At 38.6% G+C, this 12,068-nt stretch overlaps 1 protein-coding gene across 1 annotated transcript in view; it reads right to left on the bottom strand.

The window, feature by feature from the left end:
• DOCK4 (dedicator of cytokinesis 4) overlaps window positions 1-12,068 on the bottom strand; it is a 494,753-nt gene that overhangs the window by 269,830 nt on the left and 212,855 nt on the right. The window contains 3 exon segments of the mRNA XM_017878678.1: window positions 1,948-2,096; window positions 7,135-7,231; window positions 11,486-11,541. Coding sequence (XP_017734167.1) covers window positions 1,948-2,096; window positions 7,135-7,231; window positions 11,486-11,541 — 302 coding nt within the window.

Below are 12,068 nucleotides of genomic sequence, written 5' to 3'. Positions count from 1 at the left end.
TCTCAGCTCACTGCAAGCTCCGCCTCCCGGGTTCACGCCATTCTCCTGTCTCAGCCTCCCGAGTAGCTGGGACTACAGGCGCCCGCCTCGTCGCCCGGCTAGTTTTTTTGTATTTTTTAGTAGAGACGGGGATTCAGCGTATTAGCCAGGATGGTCTCGATCTCCTGACCTCGTGATCCGCCCGTCTCGGCCTCCCAAAGTGCTGGGATTACAGGCTTGAGCCACCGCGCCCGGCGAAGTATCATTTTCTTGCCTGATCTACATTCCTATGTTATTTTGGATAAGCTAACTTCCCTCAACTTTCTTCCAATTTACAAACTAGTCCTTGAAATGAGGACCAGCATAATGACTAAGACCCAAAATAATTCAGAGAATCCTCAAAGGTTTTTCAAAACAATAAAGAAATAAACATTAGGCAGCACAGGTCTCGCTCCAACGGACCCCTCCCACTCCCATTCCACCTCACATCACAATCATGGAGATTCGAGATAATCTCCTGTGAAATTCATTCCCATGGCAGGATGGGAAGTTCCCTGTAAATGGCTGGCAAGTCTAATCTGTTAGGAGGTGCTGTGTGTTTTAAATGTCATCCTGGAGCTGAAAGGGGCCTTGCGTCTTTTCTAGTTCAACTTCCTCCTTCAACAGATGAGGAACTGACATGAAGAGGGTTAAGGAGTTTGCTTCAGGTCCTAAGAAAGCAGAGCTCCCAGTCCTGTGTTCTTGCTGCCTCTCCACATTTGTACCTGTTTCATTTCTCACAGGAATGAATCTTCTAGAGATAAATCAATTGGGTTCTTCTATTCATTGTCTGTAAAAAGATGAATGGCACATCCTAGTCAACAAAATACCAGAAGTCCTCTGAGTGAGATGGAGGTTTAAAAATCTGTTAGTAGGTCTGGGTATTCACATTCAGAGTGTGCAACATCTTGGGAAGAATCAAACCTGGCTTCTGACAAAGTGATTTCCTATGGTAATGGGAAGTGGCATTCTGCTTCAAATTGGTTTTTCTACATTCAGGAAGAGGCAAATTTACCCGTGGTTCACTTCCCCTCATTTTCTTCATTTCTGTCTGCTTTCCTTTTTTTTCTGTTGCCCTAAGATCCTTTGAAGGTCCAAATAGCAAATGGGGATTTGGAGACAGGAAAAGAAGGGAGGATATGGCCATGTGGGTTATTAAGGAACCATATCACTGCTTTAAACCCAAACCTCATGCAACCCTAGGATCTCAGTCAAAGGTGGCTTATTACAATTTCTCACTTCTATGCTAATATTCGCATTTAGTACAATATCAGCCTTGGTCAGAGCTTTCAGTGATTAGATTTACCATTTCAGTACGTGGCTGGTATTTTAAATTAGTCACTTACGGTTTTGTTTAAAAATAAATATTGGTCAAGAACAGCTTTTCGCTGAGTTCTCTCAAGCAGCTCCTCAAAGTAGCTAATATGTATGTACAGGACTAATCACAGCAACAATAAAAGGCCCCACCAGTGCACTTGTCGTAAGACTTTTCTCAGAAGCTGTTAATATTAGCTGTGTCTCCCTCCAGATTATACTGGTGACCTATTACCATGTTATGGAAGAGATATATTTTAAAAGCAAATCCACATGCCAAACCTAAAGCCTATTTGAGAATAGGATCCATTTTAGCCAGAAGCCACATCTAATTCATTGCTGTGAACATTTCATTTTCCATGAGCATGTCCACACCATCAGGCCACATATGATACTACACAACAAACGACATTTCATTGCCCATACCAGCTTGAGAAGAAATGGTTCTTGGTTCTTGGCTCTATCAATGACAGTTCGCACTAAGCCTCCAAAAACAAGAAACGTGAAAAAGCCCATAGGATTGCTTCCAGTGACATTACCACGTTCTGGCTCAGGCCTATGTTACTTCCATTGTGTTCACCTACTAGAGGCCGCCCTGTGATGCTCAATACTCACTCATTGCCCCAGTCAAGGCGAGCAGTAATGTGGCGCTTCACGTCCTTCATCCGGTCATGGGTGAGGTGGCCCACCAGCACCTGCCGCCGCAGGTCCAGGATTTCATTCATGATGTGCCACAGCCGGTGGAAGAGATCGCCTTCATTTCGCTAAGAAATACAAACACGTGGAGATTTGGCAGTCAGTCTCCATACTGAGTTGTGGGGTAACCAAAAAGGAAAGGGAAGGGGCCCCTTCCACTATGGGCTTGCCACTCTGGACAGATGTCTGTTAATAGACAAACTGTTCGCTCATTGTCCTCAAACACACTCGCTGCCTTCTCTATATACTTCATCTAAGTTTCACAACACTGCTCTCATGTCCAGAAATGCAACTTTACTTCTCAGGAGCTCCTTTTATTTATTTTTTAAACATTACTCAAATGCTACTATCCCAGAAGGTTTGGCTTGACTTCCACCTCCATCAGGAAATCTTCCCTGATCACTTTTGCTCACATTCTTTTCTCCCTTCTCTGAGCCATGGCTGCATGCAAGTAAAGCTGATGAAATGGAAGACATTGGTTTCCAATTATATTTCTTGCACATTGGTTTCAATACTTTATTGGATCCCCTTTCAGAAGTTGGGCACACAAATTCATTCATTGATGGGTATGCACTGCTATTATTGGGCCAGTATTTAGACTTTTAAAAAGGTAATGCTTTCTTTCTTACTTTTAAAACAATTGTGGAGATTCAAGATAATCTCCTGTGAAATTCATTTAAGCTCTGTGGTTTAGTGGAAAGCAGACAAGTTAAAATCCTGGTTTTGACACCTACTAGTGTTATAGACTTTAAGTATCAATTCTGTCGTCTCTACATGGGCAGCACATTCTTTCTGCAAGGCTGTTTTATGGATTAGTGGTGGCAACTGTGCAGAGAGCACTACAGCACAGTGGCAGAGAACATCAACTTACTTAGAGCCAAACAACTTCAACCTGAATTTCAGTTTTGCCATTTACTGGCTGAAAAAGCTTTGACAATTCATTAACATCTTTGTGCTTGTTTTTTCATCTGTAAAACAGGTATTATAGTACCTACTTCCCAGGGTTGTTGTGAGGATTAATAAGTTATTAAAACTCTGAGAATGATGCCTGACCCAGAAAAAATATGTAAGTATTAGCTGTTACTAGTATCAGAGTACTGTTATTGTTTTGGGCTTGGTCCAGAATGCGCCCTCTACAAATACTGTTTCTGTCCCAAAACCAAAATATATATCCGTTACCCCAGAGACAATAGAGTAAATCTTTTTTTTTTTTTTTGAAACGAAGTCTCGCTCTTGTCCCCCAGGCTGGAGTGCAGTGGCGTGATCTCAGCTCACTGCAACCTCCGCCTCCCAGATTCAAGCGATTCTCCTGCCTCAGCCTCCTCAGTAGCTGGGATTACAGGCACACGCAACCATGCCCAGCTAATGTTTGTATTTTTAGTAGACACGGGATTTCACCATGTTTGGCCAGGCTGGACAAACTCCTGACCTCGTGTTCTACCTGCCTCGGCCTCCCAAAGTGCTGGGATGACAGGCATGAGCCACCGTGCCCGGTCAGAGTAAATCTTATCTAAGTATTTACCCTTTGTCTTTCTTAGCCAGTAGCTATGCTTTTACTTTCTTCAAAGATTATGAGTGGACTTCATGAGTAGTGATATGAAAGTACTGAGGTTATCATCCATCTAAAGTCTTCTAGAGCTGTAAACTGCCGGAGATATCAAATTCTGGGTGATGGATAAAGACATTCAGTCGTCACATATTTTTTATTTTAAAAAGTAGTGACGTGTTATTTGCTTTTTCAGTACTTGGTGTCTTGAAGAATGTTCATGTGATGTGCAGGTCAGACAAATTAGCCAGAGGAACCAAAAGCATTCTCCAGGATGCCATCCCTGATCCTGTTCAATATAAATCATCTTGTTTCTCTCTCAACTCTGAAAGCACTCCATTGAGCCCATTCTTCTATTGCTTCTCACTCTTAACTCATGTTATACACTCCCATACAAGCCATTACAAGGCCACTGTAACACAATACTCTTGTAATTAACTGCTCAGTGTCCATGTCCTCCCTGTGGCTGTAAGTGCTCAATCACAATGGCCGTCTGCCTGTGTATCCCTAGCAGCTGGAGAATACATGAATGAAGAGCTTGATTTAAACATGTTAATTTTTGTGGATCTCAAGAGGTAGGCTGTGTATAGGCGATACAAAATAATAAGCAGTGAAGATTAAGAAACACTTGAGGAAGTCAGTGTAGGAAGGAAAAGTCCACCCAAGTCAATAAAATTATATAAGCAAGTTATTAAACCAGTCAAATCTCATATAGCAAAGAAGAGAGACAGCACCTTTCTGAACTGACTGTCACAGGGAGAAAATGACCTGCCTTCTCTTGGGAAAGGCATTCTGTAGTTGTTTGGTAGGATGGACTTGATTTTCTGTGATGTCATCTCTAGTATTAAGTTTAAAAGTTTAAAAGAACACTAAGATGAAAAGGTTGCAGGATCCCTTATAAAGCTGAAAATTGGTCAGTTCTCCACTGAAGGAAGAAAACCCAGGTGTGGCAAGAACGCTGACATACTGCAGGCCTGGCCAGCAAACTTGCCCTACTAGTGTAAGAAAAAGGTCTACAACTGAACATCTAGTCATAAAATCATGATTCTTTAAATATTGGATAATTATGAAGGCTATTCAGCTATATGAAAAATGCTTTTGATTTAGTGCTAAATGAAAACAGGTAGGGTACAATATTAAACCCTTAGAATAAAATAATATCAAGAGATTCTGGAAATATATAAAAAATACAGCAAAAAGTTAATTGAGAGTATTTTAGTATTTTAGAAAGGGATGAGCTTTTATTTGCCTTAAAATGAAAACAGTACAGGTTTTGGCAGCAACAGACTTAGATTTAGATTCAGGCTTCAGCATGAGACCCTAGGTAAATTATCATTGATAAGATTCAAGAATAAAAAGTGCCTGGCAGAGCCCCAGGAAAGAGAGATGTAAAATGTCCAGCTCAGGGCCTGCACAAAAGTATTCAGTAAAAGATGGCTACTATATTTCTCCTAGACTTTTTATGGTTACATTACTGATTATTAAGTGGTATTTATAAAGACCATTATTTAGGTCCTTAGCAATGTTATTTAAAGAGCAACTAGCATGTTTCAAGCATTCACCATGTGCTTTTATGCCAAGCATTGTCATATAAATTGCTAACAATTTATAAAATATTATGGCCCTCATCAAACATCTTCCAGTAGAGAAGCTAGGTGCCTTAAAACTGTTGGAAAAGAGGATGGACAATAACCTAAACACACTTGAGCATGAGGAACTTGAACCAAAACATTTGTGACAAAACATTGACGTCAGGAAAAGAGAAACCAAAGGTCTGACATGGCCAAGGTAGCTTCACTCCCGGTGTCAAAAATCTAATACCTCTGAGTTAAACTTAGTATTTGTTTCTAATGTAACTACCATTCCAGTGTCCAGGGAACATTTAGATAAGTATCTCTTTCCCAATTACTAATGGACTACCATTCCAGTGTCCAGGGAAACATTTAGGTAAGTATCTCTTTCCCAGTTACTCAGAACACTAGGAGGAGAGGAGGTTACTTGTAGAGTTTACAACATATAGATTTTCAAACCAACAAAGTCTGCCCCCAAAATAGATATTTGAAACCTCGAACACAGGTGAAAATAGCTAGATAAGGCAGAATCCAGAGGAAATTCAACTTTGGTCCCCACTAGTAGCTACATAAAAGGAAAAGTGCTTGTGTTCTAGTTCAGCTATTGACAACACTCACACTGTCATTATTTTTATAACTCTGAAGTCAGGTATTTAGAATGCAGTGGTTTCAGCATTTCAAATAGTTTCTCTTTCCATGGTAGTGCCAAGCACAATGTTACTTTAAGTGAAATAATACTTGGATGTTGAATTCTTTCCAACATTAAAAAAAAAAGAAAATTTAAAAAGGAGATCTGCATTTCTTTGCACTTCCCTAGCACAGAGCCCTCGAGTTTGGTTATCTTGACTTTGTATTTACAAAACCTATGCTCTGCCAATTCATCTAACGTTGTCTTGTGGATTTTCATAGTGAGTCTTAAAGCTACCAGCTCCAGGAGGGTTTAATCAGAGAAGTCCAACATGAAAGGGTTTTCACTAGTGACTTTGTAAGATTTTCTTGTCTCGATGAAATACCCTATTGCATTTTAGATGTAACAGACAATAAACACTATCATTCTGCCAGTGTCCCTCACTAATTTGGATTTTTTCTTTGACAGGCTGTTTTAAATCATTTTGTCAGGATAAGTACACGTTTGTTTTTTGAATTCATCCCTTCAAATGATTAAACTATTCTACAAATTTCTTTAAAAATAAAAGGAGAAATAGCAAGGGGTCTTCCCCAATACTTCACCACCCCTAGACTTCCGCAGTTACCCTGGGGTTCAGAGTGAGAGCACCACACTCACACCAGAACCCCAGCTCAGCCACTTTCCCATTACTTGATCTAGGGTGACTACTTTGCTTCACTCTCTGTGCCTCATTCTTCTCATCTATAAGCTGGATGTGATTATCATTATTATTTCTTTGAGTGGTAATAAGGATTAAAGAAGATACTGCATCAAAGAGTACTTACCATGGGATTTGCCATATAAGTTCCCAATGTGATTACTTATAATAAGTAAATAAATATATACTACATATCTCCAAAACACAGATCCTTCTTCCCCTCAAGAAACATTGTTTTCTCTAGTATATTTAGAATATTCTCATTGATACTAGCTAAGAAGTCTGTCATTTACAGTATACTTGAATTACTTATAGAATTTGAATTTGATAAAATACCACTGCCATCAAAATTGTCTTGAATTTTATTTTTCCCTGAAAATTAAAAATATTCAGGAGGTTCAACAATAGTCCATGTAAACCATCCTATTTGGTTAGATGCCAGAAAAATAATCTTTTATATTCCTGTGGTATTGAAAAATAACTTACAAAACCCATGCTCAGTGGACACAGAGATTGCAACAAGACTGTCTTGTTAATATCTATATCCCCAAGGAGTCCTAGAGACTTGCAGAAGGTGCTATATTAGTTAATGCTTACTCATGTTCATGTATTTCTTAAAACAATTCTTTACCCAAAAAATCGTGTCATTAAAAAGCTACTTAACCACATAGAGTTGTTTCCACATGGTTCCCCAGTCTCTCAATGTTGATGTCATTTCTGTGATAACAGAGTCTTCAGTGGGAATAACCATTTCAAATTGTCTGTGAAATTAAAACAGAAAAAGTATATATGTAAATACCATAGACAACAATTTTGTTTTAAATACTCTAAAAGATAACTAGGAAAGAAAGTTGCCTAGCTATTGTTCATTCTGCAGACAGTAACCAGGATCTGGTTGTAAGTTAATGTGAGGAATGCTACATGGGTTGCGGGAGGACAATACCAGAACGACCAGCCACTTCAACCAGACGAAGTTCGAGCAGCGTGGTGAAGAAGGAACAACATCAGAAGAGTTCCACTCCAGTACCAGTTCACCGCTAGGCAGTAACTCATTTAACCTGAGGCCAAAAGCCTTCATCTGTAACATGAGGTCACTGCGCTGCATAAACTGTGAGGTGACTTTTGCCTTCCAAGGGCTATGACTACAGGACTCAAAGAGAGTAAAAGGAACACCATTTAATCATCAGGACATGATTGATGGCTGTGGGCATCCAAACTAACTCGGTGTTATAAGTAACTAGACACCAAGATACTAACTGAACACTCCCTTGATCTCAGTAACACTTCATTTTTATTATTGGCAAACTAGGACCATGAAAAATGATTAGTACTCTAAGTGATGTTATCATACAGCATAGAACCTAAAGGCTTATGACATCACCGATATTTGAATATTCGTTCCAAAATGTTCCTCTTTGTGATTAGAGTAACATAGTCTTCTCATTTCTTCTCTAAAAGTCAGAAACTATCCTTGGAAACAATTTATATCAATATCTAGTAGGGTGTGTATGGTGGTCCTGAAGTTGAGAATATGCATGAGGAAATGGGGGAAATAAAAGAGAAGATTCTTTTTTTTTTTTTTTTTTTTTTGAGACGGAGTCTCGCTCTGTCGCCCAGGCTGGAGTGCAGCAGTGCGATCTCAGCTCACTGCAAGCTCCACCTCCCGGGTTCACGCCATTCTCCTGCCTTGGCCTCTCGAGTAGCTGGGACTACAGGCACCTGCAACCATGCCTGGCTAATTTTTTGTATTTTTAGTAGAGATGGGTTTTCACCGTGTTAGCCAGGATGGTCTCGATATCCTGACCTTGTGATCTGCCCGCCTCAGCCTCCCCAAAGTGCTGGGATTACCAGCGTGAGCAACCATGCCCGGCTGAGAAGATTTAATTTGTCTTCTGTATCCTACCTTTGGCATATAATAATCTTCATCTCCAGTTTCCTTTTTCAAATTCTTTCTCTCTCTCTCTCTCTGTGTGTGTGTGTGTGTGTGTGTGTGTGTGCAGGTGAAAGTGGTTAAGTGGCTATTACTACCACTGCTTCCCAAAAAGAGCAACTGATATACTAATTGAGACTATTTTCTTTATTTCAGTATATTTTTTTCAAGAAAACATCTAATAGATAGAAAGTAATGACATATTAGACACAGAACTAAGTTGTCTAATGATCAAGGGGAAATTACTTCTTAGCATGAGGCTAACAACTGTTCTGTGATTCCTTTTTCATGTTATGTCCAAAGTGTGTATAATTGTCTTTTGTAAAATCTTCTTGTCAGACATATGGAAACTAAAATCTTGCCTTGATTCTTTTCCCAACGGAGTTTCATCTCCTCATTTCACAGTGCTGCTAAAATACTTGCCCTATGAATATTTTCCTTCTTTCTAGAGCTTAAACACAGCTGAAAATGTAAAACTGGGACTTTAAACTAGAAATAAAAGTAAACAGTAATATATAAACTGTGACAGATACAGAACCTTTTATTAAGTCTGCATATGATATTTTAAATGATAGTACATTTGTTTTGCTTTTGAAGCAGCTGTTGCAATTTAAATGATGAATCTTTGGAGATGGAGATTATAAAATAATCCTATACAAGGTCAAGGAGGAAACACTGAATTTCAGGAAAACTTGACATCCTACTTAACATTCAAAAAGTGACATGACCTCAGTAGGAATTAAACAATACAGAATTAAACAATACTGTCCGTAAACTATAATTTAATTGACCTCCATCAGTCCTACATTGATCTGAAGACACAAGAAAGAACATACACACAATTCAATCTGTGAGAAGTTGATTGGGGGTTGTCCAAGCAAAATTTAATTTTTTAAGTACAAAATTGCCATTTTAGGCAAGGTGACTGTTTTCTATTAATTACTCCAAAACCAAAATCAGTGTTCAAATAGTCTAAGTAGTTACCTCTGAAATTATATTTTGTTCAGTTATTCCGGGATGGACTTTTCCATTATTTCATCCTAGTGGGACGTAAATCTACTTAAAATAAGACAGGTAATACCAAAACCCCAAAGATGTTCCTCTCTGGGAAAGCAGTCATCTGGCAACACATGCCCTCAGATGTTTTCAGGCCATAGTTTTTCTTCCAGTAACAGCCCAAGACCTAGGGCCTGAGTCAATTCCAATAATTCTTTTTTAGAAACGAATGTTGGGCTTTTCTGCTCTTCCGCTGCACAATGTCCATCATACCTGGTGTCAGGTGGAGACCCCATAAGAAAGTCTTAAACTTACACAACCCAATTTTTAGGTACCTTTACCCACATTTAAACTTCCTGGGGCTCATGGAAGGGGATCAGATATACACCAGTTACTGACCAGGATTTTAAAAAAGGAGGTACTTATTTAAAAATCATATCCTACCCCAACTCACTTTGAGGGATAGACTTTGATTAAGTAGAGAGATGCTTGACATCATCTTTGCTAGCATAGCATTCTCTCTTTTCTCTTCCTTGGTCAGAGCATATGATGCCCTTTGCACTGCAGAGTTGAGGGAGGTCAGGGTTGGGCTTGGGACAAAGGCAGCAAAGAGGACTGGTTGCACAGGCTTGTTCAAACGGACACTTTAAGGAACGGGGTAGCCCATGGCGTTTTCACTTTGCCAAGCCCAGATCACTAGCACAGAAGGATCAGAACAAAGAGTAAGCATATGGCTGGAGTGTATTCTGAAGTATCCTCTGGTTTACTGGAGGAGGGCTGAATGGTGTCACATCTAGCCTGGTAGGAAAGTTTCAAAAGGACCAACAACTCGGCTTGATGCTTCTGGTGCATTATAGCTGCACACTTCTGAAGGACACACATTTCTTAAAAGATCAGTAGTAGTAGTGGTAATTATTACAATTAGAATTATGCTTTTAATCTATTATTCAATAATAGATTATTGAAAAATAATTTTCAATAAACTATTATTCAATAATAGATACTGACTACTACTATTAACATGCTTAAAGCAGCTCACACACATAAGACATGTAGAGTAATGGTTTCTGAGATTCTTTAAGTTTTACCCACGTAGGGAACTCTCAAAGTATTTATACCATAGACTCGTAGCCACTGCAGAGGCTGTTTCACTGAACTGAAATTTACTACCATACTTTTATTGGGGGGGAAATTAAGAATCATCTATTTGAATAGCCTCTTTGGAATTTCTGTCATGAGACTCGAGTTGGAAAATATCATTACTATGCTTTAAGAATTCAAATAACAAATTGCTATTTATCACTATTTGAGAAAAAAATATAATTTCTATGGCTGAATCTGTATTCTGTTGGCATAAGATGAAAATTATGCAATGACCATGTGAACAGCCCGTGTGACACTGACACAAATGTTTGTGTCTAAATCCATGGCCCCTTATAATGAATGATCTGCTCATGCTAACTATTTAAACAGGCAAGCTCTTCTGTTTTACTCTGCTATATCTTATAGGAATTATGTTAAAGTGACTGCCACTTCACATCCTTTTAGAAATAGACTAGAAATTTTTTTAATGTATTAGAAATACTAGGTGATCAATGAGCTCAAAGTGTCATATAAATGACATTCTCTAAAACAGAATAATGGCTTTGTGAAGTGGTCACACAAGAATATGTTATTATGCCAATTTAGAGAAAGACACACTATGCATCTTATAATCAGTGGTGAACCTAGGAAATTCCTGGGGTTTGAGATAATATGATAGCATTTAATGGGTCTGACTGACATGCTTCCCTAAGTAGCAAGAAACCAAAAAGAACTAACTCCTTCTGCTCAAGCGTAGGCTGATTCCCTGATTTGTGGACACTGAGAGACCTCCAGTCCCTCAGATCCTGTTGTCCAGCACGCACAGATGGGGTTGTTTAATTTTCTCCACCAACAGTCTTAATGCAACATATCTTTAACAAAGAACACAGACAATGGTATGATCTTCTACAGATCATTTTTCAAGACAATTACTATGCCTTTCAAATTCCAAAAGAAGCAAAGGTTCTGTGAAAATCCTCCAACTACTAATAAAACTCATTCTTACCCTTTGTTCTTCACACAGGCATTTTTCAAGTGAACGTAGCTGGAAGGAAATATACCCTGGAAAAGAAAACATGAAGGTTACGATGCCAGCTGTTAAGGCAGGGTTGGTTTCACAAGTCATTTGTATAAGATACAGCCATACAACCATGACAATATCAGGAATAGGGAATAGCAACATCTCTACCACATTCTCTTGGATGAAATCTGCTGTGGCTTAAGATCCATCCTTTCATTTTCTACCATTAACTACTTTACAAATTTAGAGACATTCTAAACAAATATAATCAAAAAAAATTTAATCTTGCTCAGAAAATATATTGTTTATTAAACAGAAAATAAGGAAATTTCATATTCTACATAAAATCATATACTAAGAGTTTTAAAATATGTATTGCATAGTTTTGAAAGGTTCTTTGTTTTGGTGGTAGTTCTTTTTTTATCCCCAAAACACTCATATTTCTCTTGAAAATATACATACAAAAAATATCACTGTGAATCTAGAGATAATATGTATATTCTGTGTTATGGAAGATTTTTGATGACAACTCAGCAGCAGTTAATCAGCATACTGCCATTCTGATGGA

This window comes from Rhinopithecus bieti, unplaced genomic scaffold (genome assembly GCF_001698545.2).
Source record: "Rhinopithecus bieti isolate Rb0 unplaced genomic scaffold, ASM169854v2 scaffold_10712, whole genome shotgun sequence".
NCBI lineage: Eukaryota > Metazoa > Chordata > Mammalia > Primates > Cercopithecidae > Rhinopithecus > Rhinopithecus bieti.
Note: the sequence above shows the minus strand (reverse complement) of the source record. Positions and strands in the feature narration are given on the sequence as shown.